Source organism: Kwoniella pini, chromosome 1 (assembly GCF_000512605.2).
Source record: "Kwoniella pini CBS 10737 chromosome 1, complete sequence".
NCBI lineage: Eukaryota > Fungi > Basidiomycota > Tremellomycetes > Tremellales > Cryptococcaceae > Kwoniella > Kwoniella pini.
In genome coordinates this window covers 678899-693197 of record NC_091716.1, presented here as the reverse complement: position 1 = coordinate 693197, position 14299 = coordinate 678899, and the positions used below count along the sequence as shown (strand labels likewise).

General features: G+C 37.5%; 5 protein-coding genes across 5 annotated transcripts; 2 read left to right on the top strand and 3 right to left on the bottom strand.

The window, feature by feature from the left end:
• Positions 1–536: 536 nt before the first annotated feature.
• Positions 537–6009, bottom strand: I206_100266 (uncharacterized protein; the record flags this gene model as incomplete). Its single annotated transcript, XM_019152833.1, has 13 exons — positions 537–773; positions 833–1230; positions 1290–1393; positions 1453–1841; positions 1920–2037; positions 2092–3037; positions 3092–3284; positions 3339–3424; positions 3488–3605; positions 3671–4576; positions 4644–4870; positions 4924–5667; positions 5733–6009. The coding sequence occupies 13 exons, from the start codon at positions 6007–6009 to the stop codon at positions 537–539; spliced, it is 4743 nt and encodes a 1580-aa protein (XP_019014971.1).
• A 547-nt stretch (positions 6010–6556) lies between these two features.
• I206_100265 (uncharacterized protein) lies at positions 6557–7495 on the top strand (the record flags this gene model as incomplete). Its single annotated transcript, XM_019152834.1, has 4 exons — positions 6557–6581; positions 6666–6849; positions 6933–7234; positions 7335–7495. 4 exons carry the CDS (start codon positions 6557–6559, stop codon positions 7493–7495), a joined length of 672 nt encoding a protein of 223 aa, XP_019014972.1.
• Positions 7496–8054: 559 nt separating this feature from the next.
• I206_100264 (uncharacterized protein) lies at positions 8055–10330 on the bottom strand (the record flags this gene model as incomplete). Its single annotated transcript, XM_019152835.1, has 9 exons — positions 8055–8120; positions 8196–8238; positions 8299–8406; positions 8510–9076; positions 9147–9326; positions 9397–9616; positions 9762–10025; positions 10100–10171; positions 10270–10330. 9 exons carry the CDS (start codon positions 10328–10330, stop codon positions 8055–8057), a joined length of 1581 nt encoding a protein of 526 aa, XP_019014973.1.
• A 606-nt stretch (positions 10331–10936) lies between these two features.
• I206_100263 (DNA replication complex GINS protein PSF2) lies at positions 10937–11838 on the top strand (the record flags this gene model as incomplete). The annotated part of the gene is made up of 5 exons (XM_019152836.1): positions 10937–11056; positions 11119–11233; positions 11317–11416; positions 11496–11622; positions 11719–11838. 5 exons carry the CDS (start codon positions 10937–10939, stop codon positions 11836–11838), a joined length of 582 nt encoding a protein of 193 aa, XP_019014974.1.
• Positions 11839–12534: 696 nt separating this feature from the next.
• On the bottom strand, positions 12535–14190 carry I206_100262 (uncharacterized protein; the record flags this gene model as incomplete). Its single annotated transcript, XM_019152837.1, has 5 exons — positions 12535–13470; positions 13608–13703; positions 13776–13814; positions 13928–14004; positions 14103–14190. The coding sequence occupies 5 exons, from the start codon at positions 14188–14190 to the stop codon at positions 12535–12537; spliced, it is 1236 nt and encodes a 411-aa protein (XP_019014975.1).
• Between the last annotated feature and the right edge of the window lie 109 nt (positions 14191–14299).

Sequence of the window (14299 nt, the reverse complement as noted above, 5' to 3'; positions counted from 1 at the left end):
AAAATCAAATAAAAGAGGACTTTTTTCAAGTAAGATAGTTGGAAAAGAAAAAAAGGAGGACCAAAGAGGTTTTGTTATTCAACTTATTATATTTATACCCACATCTGATGATGGGAACCGGTAAATCATACTTAACGCTCATCACCTGATGAATTCATTAGGTTGTACTAAAAACCAGTACTTAATAAGCAAGGATGATGATGTAAAGTGGAGTTTGTATTTTGAATTCAATCACCGGGATTTACCTTTCTCATATGGTACCGGTTATCTTTATCTTTACGGCAATTGCACCGATTGATTATAAACGTCATAGCCTTAATCTAGCCTAATTGACCTGAATAATAGCTCTGAGTCACATTCCCAGCTTGTCTGAAACGAGTAAGCATGATTTCGGTTTACACATATGCAAGGGGTTTTGAGCACATCGCACGCTAAGTATAAGCTTTCAGACTAATGCATGCTTAATCATATCTAACATCTTCTTAATGTCTAAGTGGACTACAATGAAGATATGTTTGTATCTATAATTCTTGCCTTTACTGCCCATTCTGAACTTGGACTTGGGGTTGATTGTGTAGGGGAGCAGGTGGGGGCGGGATGGCTTCATCAAGGAACCCAGGTAAGACTCTTTCTATTCTTTCCACAGATTTATTCCATAATTCAATTTGATCTGGCGTTCTCTTGTCTTCCGTATCGTTTGGTGATGGAGGTACCAGTAACTTTGAGGAATGCATAACAAGTACGACATTTTTAAGAGATTCTGAAGCTTCATTCTGAATACAGGCAAGATTGTTAGTTTCATACTATAGTGAGAAACGTTCAATCAACTCACCAATAAATCCCTTTCACCTCTCATGAACCTCTCCAATTTATCCAAGACACCCAAAAATAGCGCTTCGACAGTTGATTTGGAATTTGGTCTTTCTATAAGTCGAACGACATATTGTAAAAATATCTTACAAAGTAAAGTGGCAGCTTTAAGTCTTTGATCAGCGTATGGAGCGTAAGTTTGTGATTGTTGAGAAGATTTAAGCAATTCTTCAAGAACTGGAAAGAGAATCTTATCAAATATGACGGGTAAGATTTTCTCATTCTCTGATATTGATAATAGTTGAGGAGATAGAAGTAGACGCTGTAAATACGAGATCGCCCTTTGTCGAATTGGTTGACAGCCATTAATACATTGTTTTCCTATAACCAAAAGGGGCGGCAGCCAAAATGCGTTGAAAGCTACTTGACTCCGTATCAGCCTGACTGTCTTGCTTTCAAGAAATCAGGATACAACTTACCATCGCTCTCGTTCAGCCCGCTCGAAGTCATCAAGCCAGGAATAACGTTCCGCAACTCGTAAAGAGAATCAAGAGCAGTCAAACCCCTTTCGACCGTCGGTCCCCTATGCCATCGATATACGTGTCAGCTAACCCGATGGCTGAGCGGAGAACCCTCACTCACAGACTGGCGTTTTGATTCGCGTTCAACGAACTTCTCCTGCTCTGTTGCGACCTATTCGCGGCAGCTGCCCCAGCAGCAGTAGCAAATTCGTCGAGTAAAGCGACAGTTCCAGAAAAATTATCATTGGTCAGGCCTGGTCCAGTCGAAGAGGGAGAAGCCATTTTCTGAACGATCCGCAGAGTCACTTTAGAAGCTTCTGGATGGGCAACTGTTGCTCTGAATAAAGCTATCACTAAGTTCCATTCAGTTTGTGATGACACCACGTTCTCGTCTTTTTCAAGTATCTTGGCTACTCCAGCCATGAGCTGTTCTGATACCGAATTCAGGACCGTCGAGGGTAATGACCGTAACACGTCAAGGGCGATATATAACTGATCTCGCAATTCAGGCTGTGACATATACGGAATTAGCATTCACGTACTTGCTCATTCGCTCATAGCCAAAATGGGGGAAGAGGAAGAACATACGGTCTCAGTGACGATCTGACATAATCTCAATAATCCAACGACAGCCCTTTCTATCAGTAAGACGCTGTACGATTGAGCCGATGACAGTAACGTAGAGATATATTCGAATATGATTGGCCTGAACGTGGGGTATCAGCGATACAGCTTTCACGAGCAGAAGACGAAGACATACCATGTTTCCGCTATATTAGATTTGCTTCTACTAGCAAGACTGACCATCATTTCAAGGTGGAAAACACAAGCAGGATCATAGGGCAGCTGACCCTCAAAGCGAACAAGAACTGGCGACCCGGTCTCACCACGGACCTCGGATCTAGCTTGAAGTTTCGCTGTGGTCCTCGATTCGGCCAACGATCGTATTGCCTTCAACGCTGGTATGAGAGCTTCGACCTCTAAATTTAGTACTTCTGCGTAGAGTTCTTCTAATTTACAGCTTGATAAACAATCCACTGCAACTAGCGTATTCTCTACATCTTCCTCGGTAGTCTCCATCACTAGAACTTCACTACTCTGCCCGTACGGACTTAGCAAATAGCTCGATAATGTTGAAAGTAATCCACCTTCGGGCCGTCTTTCTGGCTGAGGAGCAGGCGCGGATGCTTTCATTGGTATAGTCGTAGTTCCTGCCAAGAAATCTTCCATTTGTAACATCGGAGTAGGGAGTAATTGGTGTAAGAATAACGTTTGGAACATCTCGAATATCGATAACCATCCTTCTCTGATTGCGTTTCCATTTCCATTGGCTATTGTGAACAGTACCACAGTGGCAAGTTGAGATCGGTAAGATTGTCCGAACCGTATGGACAAAGGCGAGACTGTCAAGGTTTGACCTTCTTTCTCTACCGAAGGATAGTTTGACATCTGGTAGCCATCTTGTGTCTCGTCCAGCAGTCCTGTCGCGCTCGAGAGAGACTGTACGATCGTGTCGAACACTTCTAGCAGTTTGAAGTGACCAGCTAACGATGCACATTGTCGGAAACCCGTTATAGCTTTCTGTATCACATGCTCGTCTTGCGCAGAAGTGGTGAAAGCGTATGCAAACGAGGCGATGAGCTGTTGCCAGGACAGCTTGAACATGGCTTCGTCGAACACAGATGTATTGCAGATCATCATGGGGCCTGACGACTAACAGTCAGCCAAGATTATTCAAGTGGAAGTCAGGTGTAGCTCACCAGCAGTCCTAGATCTTTGCATAAGACTCTTCCAAGCGTACTCAAATCCATGTTGTCCAGCATGCTCTTCTGGCAGGATGATCTCTCGTTTCTTGATAGACTCATGTATGGCGGCAAGGTACTCAGGATCGAAGTCTTTTCCCCCATTGACGCCTCGCAGATTCTTCCTATAATCATCGATGCTCATTCGTTTCTACAAGGGTCATTGCATCAGAAGGTATCTTGAAAAGTGAAGGAAGCAGCTTACCCTGTTTTGCGGATTATGCAAATCCGTATTTAACATGATGACCGAGTAAGCGAGGACATATACGGCGTCCTGGTCCACGATCTCGGCTGGGTTTGCAAGGGTCACTAGTCAATGCTATATCTACAACTCTAATCCGCAGAAACACTCACCGGGTCTGAACGAGAAAAAATGCTCGGCAAAGGTCTCCGTGATCCTCGCTATGGGTTGAGCTTCGCCCGGGAGTCTGAAGGTTTCCAGCAACTCTCGCATTGCATCCGCTATTGATTTCTATTGAGACAGACGAGTCAGTCCATAAGATTCATCGGGTCGCAGGAAGACATAGTTAAACATACTCCTTTGAAATCGAACAATCCGATGAAAGCCTTCAAGAGACCCAGCTGATCCGGCCTACTTATATATTCTCCTACCAATTTCTTGTCCAGCCTGCTGGAATTTCTGAGGAATTTGGCGATTGCCAGATACTTCTCTTCTTCATCACTTCCTCTTCCAGCAGGATCCCGAACGATCATACCTTCTTTCTCTAAGAAAGCTAGACCAGTTTTAGGTTTTTGATTGAACAAAGTCGCTCCGGTAAGTAAGACGGCTTTCTGTGATTTCTGCTCTGTCAAAATTTCGTACCCTGTGTATGAGGGATTCCAAGGTTCCTCCGCGCTCTCCAATCGTTCTGCCATTGAGCTGACGAATGAGAGTAATATTTCGAGAGACAGGAGTTGTGCATTATCTAATCCGTCGAATAAGTGTGAAGAGCCATCTGCTTTTGGAGGTCCAGTCGGATATACACCACGGGTCAAAAAGGTGATCAGTCGCTCAAAGATGTCTTCAGATTCGGTGGAGCAGTCGAAATTTACCCAACAATCAACCATGAAACTTGGTCTTAGAGCTATCTGCGTCAGCGTGTCCAACATGAGTTCTTTGGTTTCGTTGGGAACAGGTGGAAGAAGGCTTAACGGTCGAGGCGTTCCTGCGGTCGGTGTATCTGGATGAGCTTTTTCGCCATTGGGTGTTGCTCGACCATCTGAAGGGCCGCCGAGGCTAGGCGTACCCGGTCGAGAGGTTGGGTCTGAGCGGCCTAAAAGGTGTGTAGGAATGGGAGAGGGATTTGGGGGAGTGAGTCTGTCGATGAGGTATGATAGAAACAATTCTAGTTGTAGTTTGAGTTGAGGTAAAAGCGTCGAGAACAAGGTGGAAGTGGTACGGAGGGATTGTGCGAGAAGCGATGGTGAATCAGCACGGGTGAGCTAACGATATAGTGAAAGTCGTCAGCTCTCTTCACAATCATGTAGTCCATGTAGTCTTTCAGCTCACCTGGAACAAGTATCTGCAGCCCTCATCCCTCACACCTTCCCTTAACTCGGGCCAATTACCTAAACTGGACCCGCCGACCTCTAAAGCTGTATTCAGTATCGCCAATGCCGATAATCGCATGGAATCTGTATGCGCTTGATCGGAAGGATTGAGCAAAGCAATAAGCACTCGTAGGAGCTCAAGTAAGGTCGGCAGCCCGTATGGCGTGAACGTGGAAGGTGCTGTATCTACTATGAATCATGTCAGCTGAGCAGATACAGAATCACAATGTTGACCTCACCTGATTCTTGCATGTTTTCTCCTGCAACGCCTGCTGGCTCTTCTCGTTCTTCTATCTGCTCTGTAATTTCCGCCTTATTGGATTCCGTTTCATTTTCTGGACCCTTCTCTGTATCTTCCTTAGCTCCAGAAGTTTCACTAGGTTTGTCTTCGACTATTTCCTGCTTCACTTCCTCTTTGATCGTGGTTTTCGGTTGAGTCTCATTTGTGCCTAATAATCTTTCTACATCTTCCGGTCTAAGGGATTTCAATCTGACGAAGCAAGCCCTGGTTATGCCCTGAACTGTAGTTTGAGCTGAATTTCTGACACCTTCGCCTAATCTAGCTCTAGCTAACATCCCTAAACCAACTTCCAGCAATTCACATACGCTCTCATCCCCCATGTGATCTAACATATTTCCTATTCCATACGCACTATTATCCGGAGTGACGGGCATGGATATAGGAGAGACTAAAGAGTCTATTACCCTCAATAAACGAAGTAAGACTAATTCGTCTTGTTGTGGGGATGATGAGGGAAATCGACATTGTGATAAAGCTGATGTAACATGGATTAAGGAAGATTGTAAAGGCGTTAATGTTGTCACCTCTAATGTTGGCGCCGTCAGATATGAGGGAAGTATTGCCAGTATTATTGAATTCAAAGATGACAGTGATAAGGATGTGATTGGTCCGGAGGTCAGAGGTGATCTAATCAAAGCTAAAAAGGGTGCACATATGTCTATCGGTGACAATGATGTTATATCTATATGGGGAAGTCAAATCAGCCAGTGCAATTGCCATGCAGGAGAACATCGATAATTGATATACCTTTTACACCACTCAACGTCCTCCTCAGCTCGATGAAGCCATCCATTAAATCTCCCTCATCCGCTCCGCCTACACTTCCCCTTCCACTTCTTCGACTTGCAGATCTGGCTAAACCTTGATTACTTGTCCTATGTGACCTCAACGAGGGTGCAGAGGACGAAGCATAGGAAGAAGATGAAGTCGATGCCCATCTTTGATTACGCCTCATAGCAGAGGTAACCGTTTGAATTTCCTGCAAGAGCAGGGTGAGGGGTGGTAAGTCGGTCGTAAAGGCCATCGTGTTTAGCTACCTGCTGCTGATGTTGAGAGGGGAAAGAGTCAGAACGAGAAGAAAAGGCTATTGGGATCACTTGGTATGTCCCAGAGTGTTTGAGTTGGACTCTGACACGTCTACGATTATCTGTTACGATGTGTATGAATACAATAACAATAATAATAATAATAATATTAGTATAGTGACGTGAGGGTTTAAGACGTGTAATAGCAGTCAAAATAACCGAAAGATACTAATGTAAATTAGATGAGTCATCCATTTAAATAAGTAGATTACCCCCGGATAACGCTGACGCTACTTTCAGACGCGCAAGCATCATCACCACTCACACATACACTTACTATTTGAAGATTGAGGTTAGATTATACCATTTGACTTGAGCATCACTTTCATACAAGTCTTCTAGTATCAAGCACAGCCCAAGAGAAATTGCAAATCTTCCATCTCATTAACAACACATACAATACTGCCTTGTCAATTTTCGAAAGTGCAGCAATTCTTATTCTGACTCTTCAAACAACCTCCCGAGATCTCATAGACACCTTTCATCATGGAATGCTCATTCGGTCTAACAGGTATGTACAATACTTCCAAAGCTTAATGATTAAAAGGTAAGGAGGACTTGATAATTAACACTACTATATTTCTTCATACTTTAGGTAAAGATTATGTTTTACTTTGTTCAGATATGTCAGCAGGACGTTCAATTATTCGAATGAAATCTGATGAAAATAAAATTAAAACACTTGGACCTCATTTAGCTATGGCATATGGTGGTGAACCTGGAGATACAAATAATTTCGCTGAATACGTAGAAAGAAATATGAGATTATATCATATTAGGTGAATTTAAATCTTTCCTTTTTTTTGGTTTTGTTTTATCAAAAAATTAACTAGGTTGGGACTGATAAACGGTTTTTAAATAGAAATCATTATCCTCTTTTACCTGAACCTGCTTCTGCATGGATTCGTAGAACTTTAGCAGAATCAATTAGATCAAGACATCCTTATTCAGTTAATTTATTATTAGCAGGATATGATACAACAAATTCAAAACCTCATTTATATTGGATTGATTATTTAGGTACAAAAGCAATTGTACCTTATGCTGCACATGGAATGGGTGTTTATGTTAGTTTAAGTACAATGGATAAATGGTGGTTTAATGATATGAATAAACGTGAAGGTATTGAAGTTTTAAAAAAATGTGTTGATGAAGTTAAAAAGAGTAAGTCTAAAACAATTCTTTCATTGATAAAATATAATATAATTAATCAAAAAAGAACAAAAAGCTGAATTTAATTTTTTTTTTTTTTTAAATTTATAAGGAATTACAATAAACTTTAATTTTAATTGTATTTTAATTGATAAAGATGGAATTCATCAAATTAATATTGAATTAGATGATCCAATTTCTGAATTTGAATCTTCTAATAATAAAATTATAGAAACTCCTAATCCACCTTTGGATGTAGGTGTAACAGCTTAAAAAAAAGAATTCACGTCTTTATACGAGTTATATATATATATATATATATATAAATGAAAAGTAGATAGATATTCTAATCATGTATAAATAAGCAATCATTATCAACATCAAAATGAACTTTGATTGTCAATTTGTGCGTATGTCACAAAAATTGTTTTTACATTTCATTTGCATATCATAGATAATTTTAACAAGCTATGAATTGTAATGTAATTTCTGAAAAAAGGGTCAAGACTCATTTCATTCCTTTCTATTAGATCGTCTCAAGTATAATTTGTATGAATAGGTTAAAGTACTAAGTCCCAAGAACGTTATAATTTGTTGTTTATGAGATTCATAGCGTCTATATTGTTATGGTTGGGAATTTTACAAAACGAATGTAGAATGTAGAAGGTATAAGAGGGATATTGTTCAAGGTATATGTCGGAAAGGTTATATAAGAAGGACATGTATTGTCGTGAATAGACATTGACATTTTGTAATATTGCTTATGTTCCGAAACTATCGGACCATCTCATCGTTAGTTGTCATGCACACTTTCACCTTAATTAAACGGAACTCACATTCCCAGCATCTTGAAAGGCGCTGTCTTTTGTCCCTCCGTTCCTAATAAGTTGCATTCAACCTGTAAGATTCAATAAAAATCAATCATTCGTCGTCGCGAGTCAATATTATCATGATGAGAGACCAAAGTACTCACGTAGTGATTTCCAGCAGCGACGTTAGAATCGATTATCGTCAATCTATAAGAGTAATTTCATCAACAACTTGACATATTTTCCTACGCTGACATTCTTACTCACGTCGTTGTAGTATCGTGCACATCGGCAATTCCGCTCAACTCTACCGCGTTCGCATAATTATCATCTACCCAACATGCTGCTCTACCTAAAGGTCGATCTTCAGGGTTTCTGACAGAACGCGATATCATCAGTTAAAATATATTCTGTCCAGATTGAAAAGAGGAAAGAAAAGGACTGTATTCAAGAGAGCAAATAGAAAAACTAGACTCACTGTAAATAGTAAATAGCCACTTCACCCGCACTCAAGGTAATTGGCACTCTAAATTTACTTCCAGCTAATTCAGCATACCAATAATGTTTTTCCTCTTGAGCAGCTCCTTTTGTGGGATGATATGCAAACCAACCGGATCCAAAGAAATGGGAAGGTGGAAGTGGATTAATAAGATCATTCGCCGATACACAGAAAGGGTTTACTTCTCTAAATTTCAGAATATCGGAAGGTCGATCAGAAAGCATAGCTTGTGGTACTCTTATAGCTCTTAATTTAGCAGCTAATCCTCCTCCTTCAGCTTCTATTTCCTCTTTACTTCCTCCATCGATATTAGATGATCCTTCAAGACCTAGTACACTTTGATCTGGAGCTCCCATATAAGGTACATCAAATGCGTGTCCCATTGTAGCTGCCCATCCTGCACAGATCTGAGATTGCATATATGAAATGATCAAATCCGCAATTAATTCGTGTCCTGCTGGATTTGCGAGCACGGGATCGGTAAAGTATGCACTTCGAGCTTGTTCAGGATCAGACAGGTAATCTTGGTACAGTAATCCTTTTGCACTGAAAATTCAAGACGCAAAATGTCAGCCTGGAACAAAGGAAATACGTTGAAACGGAAATACCGACTAACCTGATATGGGGAACATCATAAAATTGAGCTACAACAGTATGTAATAATTCGGGACCAGCAAACCCATTTTGAGCTTGAATTTGAGGAGAGAAATGGCCTAAGATAATGACGGCAGGTTGATCTGGTCGAGTAAGGATTGATCGGACGAGTAGTTCGAAATGAGTAAGCCATTCGGCATCGCTGAGAGTAAAAAGGTATTTTATTTAGCTCTGTACATCTGTACAGTTTGAAGTCGACGGACGCCACTTACTTTGGATCAGTAGCATCGAATTCCAAAATCACTAGATCAGTTTGATCAGGCAAATGATGCATTGAGCAGTAAGCGAAATATGCCGAGTCGGTTCTTCTTGCTGCTCCATTGGTTAATTCTGACGCTGGATGAGGGAAAACTGAATTCCACCAATCGAAGAATTTTGCAGGGTAACATCTAGGTGAGACTGGATCGTCACCAGCTCCATGACAGGCGGAGACTGGAGATGTGAAGGATAAATTAGCTTCGCTCTTCGAATGCATCAAGTGAAGAATATTCATGGACGAAAACTCCGAAAGATGTGGTAGGCTCAATCATATGCTCCTTCCGTGCAGGTCCTCGATCGACAGGGAACACCAACTCACCAGATCCACCCAATACACTGATGGAAACAGGTAATCCCGCCATAGCTTTCTGCACAACTCTCTGGATTCTAGCACCACTACCCATATGTAAACGAGATTTCAATAACCCCCATTGTCCCCTCTTTTCAGCGATATGATCACCTGGTCCAAAGACTGGACAGAAATCGAAAGGTGCTGGATCTGCTGCGGAGGCATTCAAATAGTCTCGAGGTGTTAAGAGACCACCCGAAGAAGAGTAAGGGGACGATACCACGTCTGGTGTAGCTAATAAAATCAAATAATACGGATCAGACAACTTCTCACCTTTCGAAAGAAGGCCGAGATGACGAATAACTTACGAAAAAGGAATCTCGAGAATGTAAATAAACCTATTACACCGACTAATAGCAACCATATACGATTTGATAAACCTATATCACATGAGAGAAGCATTAGTATACACAGAAATTCCGTATTTGGGTCATGAAAGGATATGTGTTGTTCGTTAAAAAGGTATAATCAAACTCACCATATAACGTCCCCGGTCTACCCTTTGAATCATCAAGGCCTACCTTGACCTCTCTCAGCATATCGGCGAATGGAGATATCCCTCCCAAATACTATGAAAGACGATATATCGACGAAGGGGTTTAATTTTGACAAGACAAAGTGACTTGATAGCGAAATTCCCAATGATCTGGCGCGTCAAGAATGGTCGTGAACGTATTCTTTCCTTGTTATGGTTTTACGATTGTTTTTTTTTTAGCTTCAAAGACCGTCCATATAGTCTGAGCTTTATCTAAGAGCTCCTTTTAATATCTTGTCGTGTCAAATGAACCTATAGATATGCACCGATAAGATTGATGAATGCCTTTTAAAAACGAAAGAACTAGGTGACAAGCTCACAATATGACAACTAAACTAACACGCTCAGGGGAAGATAATCAAAATCCCAAAGCCAAAACACGTGGAGACTAGGATTTTTCCGTGTTTTGATCGCGTGGCTTTTCAATATTTTAATCAGTTAATTGGACGCGTCGGGAATGGGAGATTAGCTTGAATCTGAATAATCATGAACATGAGCAGATTGATCGTTAAAATCTTGAATAATCTTGTCAAAAATCATTCTCATAAGGAAAAGCTTGCCGTTGGTGAATCAAGTGTCGGCTTGAAATAACGAGAAGAAGTTTCAGAATATGGCTCTTCCTAAACATCTACAGAATGGTTTAACACCTGACGAATTAACCTTTTTGGCGGAAGAAGAAACTATAGATATCGTACCGTTATTTTCAATGACAAGGGTTAGATTATTGAGTGTAAGCTTCCATCTTCTGAGATTCCAATCAGAGGGGGCTCAAGCTTACATGAAATGACGCAGGGTATATATGGTCCCTTTCAACCTCCATCAGCAGCTAAAGTACCTTTATGGCTCGCATTATCGTTGAAAAGGAAAAGGAAATGTAGAATTGTACCGCCAGATTGGTTAGGTATAGGTGAATATACACTTCTCTGATCATAGATCATAAAAAGTCTTCGCATCGATTACGAACCAAGCTGATACGAGTCATTGGAATAGATCGTTTGCAGAATCTATTGAAGGAGGAAAGAGAAAATGCGGAAGCCTTCTGTTCATTACCTCGACGCTTTATTGAAATATCAAAAGTATTATTGGATGTGTGAGCATTTTCATCATCATTATCAGCTAAATGAATCAAACAATCTGAAGTCGGTTACTGACTCTACTCTCAATAACAGTGCTCCAGATGATTTAATTCAACCTTCATTATTACGTAGTTTGCTAAAAGATCTGAGAGAAGTTAGACAAGCCAAAATTAGAATAGGATTACAAAGTGAAGGTGTGATGAGAGGTAGTTATCTTCAAGTAAGTTTGAACACTTTTCCCCCATCGCAATGACGGATAGCCAACCTAAAATTGAAATCTGAATGATTGCTTGCTAACGCTTTTGTCGAATGACAGGTCACAAATCTGACTCCACTAGAATTGACAGAACTCAAACCTTTCTTAGTAAAAGCTATGAGTATTATGCAATCGCTTGAACCTAGAAGAGACGAAGATGAGGAGGAAGATGTAGTTTGAGGTGGAGATTTGGATTATTCGGAGTAAGCGGGACAGTCTTATAGGAGAGCTTGAAATGAAACAGAATATGGATTTTGATTTATGTTCAAACACCAATTTTAATAATGGCAAGTGAAAAGATCTCATCTAGATAATCAATATTGCCAATAAGTATGCTGATAATAATCAATTTACCTTCATGTAGTTGTAAAATTATAGAAAATTTACATTGTATTCACTAGTCATAAAATCCATTGCATGATATTCTAAATTTCGGGTTCATGATTAATTAGTTCTTGCGAGCGAATTACATGTTCAAGAAAGCATGTCCCTTCGTGTATTCTAACACAAGACACATTCCACTCAAATGAACACACCTTACTTAGAGTCAAGAGTCATCATATACACGTCCATAATCACACTCAGACCATGTTTAACCTGACATAATTGCTTTGACTTTCAATTCAAACAACAACATCCTAATAATCTACTCAATATTTATTGATATTACATTAAATGATCGACAGTTAATAAAACTCATAGTAATACGAGAAATATGAAAATATAAGGAAAAAAATTCCAGATGTAGGCATAATAGAATTTATTTCAATAATGATAAGAATTAATACTATACTATATTATCTTTTCACTTTTTTTATCCCATTTCGGTTGATTGATTGATTCAATAATTTTTTAATCCTTTTCAATTCTTCTTTTTTATTCTTGAAATTTAATTTTAGATTTATTTTGAAATTTTTTATTAAAAAAAAATTGGAATTTATTATATCCAAAATTCAAACTTTTTACTATTATAAATTTAAATATTAATGAAATTAAATAATTTAAATTTTTAATTAATCCAAATAATATAGGTAAAGGTTTCCATGATTTTGGATTTTTTAAATTTAAAGGTGGTAATGAATTATAAAATTCTTTCCATTTTGAAATTTTAAACCATTTAAAAAATTCTATAAATTTATTTTGTTTTTTATTTTCAATAAAATTTAAATTTATTGATTCTTCATTTTTATCTTTTAATTTAAATTGATTAAAATTAAAATTACCTTTTATTTTTGATTTTGATAATTTTTCTTCTATCCAACGTAATAATCTAACATCATTATATTTTGGTAAAGATGTTGTATAAATTGATAATACTGAAGGTAATGAATTTTTTGTTTTTATATTTTTAGATTTATTTAAATATAATGATAATCTATGTGAAAGTAATATATCAGTAAATAATCTATCTCCAATAACTATTAATTTTAATTCTTCTTCTTCTTCTTTGTTATTATTATTATTATTATTATTTTCAATTTCATTTGATTTATTAGAAATTGTTGAATTTTTTAATTGTTTTTCAATTGTTACTATATTTCCTTTCCTTTCATTTAATTTTGAATCAGAAGGATGATTATAACCTAATAAAGGTTTTTTATAAATTTCATCTTCCCATCTTAATCTTAACATTTCTTCATCTTCTTTTTCTTCTTTTATTACTTTTTCATTTTCTTTTATTAATTTTTTTCTAATTGTAATAGGTTTACCTAAATTTCCTTTAAAATATGATATTATATCTTTTGAACATCCTGGTTTATTTTGACCATGAATTAAAATTGGAGCTTTAAGTGAAAGTGATACAGATTCTGCCTATAAAAATTATTCGGAATTTTTTTTAATTAGTTCAATTATACTGAGTTCTAATATATTATATGAAGACAATAACCACTCAAATAGTAGATAATAGATGATTTGATAATCAATTTTGTTATTTAAAATAAACTCACAGCTATACCACCTGGATCCTTTTTCGTTCCAGCAGAATTTGAAACAATTAAAACTCTTTCAGGATTAAAAGTATTTAATAAATTATTCCATGCTATCTTAGTCAATTAGGATCATCAGCATCTTGCAATGAATAAATATGATTTTGAAAATTAAATTAAATAACTCACTTGATAAGGTGGATAAATTTCATCTTTATTAGGTAATGTCTAAAAATTTTCAAAATTCATTAATGAGTTTTAATTGATTTAAAAATCATTTTTTTCAAAAAAAAAAAAAAAAAAAAAAAAAAAAAAAAAAAGATGTTCAAAAATAAATTTACCAAACAATTATCTTTATCAATTACAATTGCATTATATCCTTGATTTTTTAAAGATTTAAAATTAATTTGAGCAATACCTATAATGTTTTTTCAAAAAAAAAAAAAAAATTGATTAATAAAAATAAAATTATCATATTATATAATAAACAAAAATATGAATTAAAAAATCCCTTACTTGTTACTTTAAGATTAGGTCTTAATAATTTTGGTCTTATAATTCCAGTTAAATAAATTAATATATTAGGTAATTGAATAGGAGTCATTATTTTTTTTCTAATTCCTTTCTATTTTTTCTGTTTTTAAGAAACAAACCAAATCAAATAATCATAACCAAACTATTGATGCGCATTTCACGCTTGAAAGATTGATTAC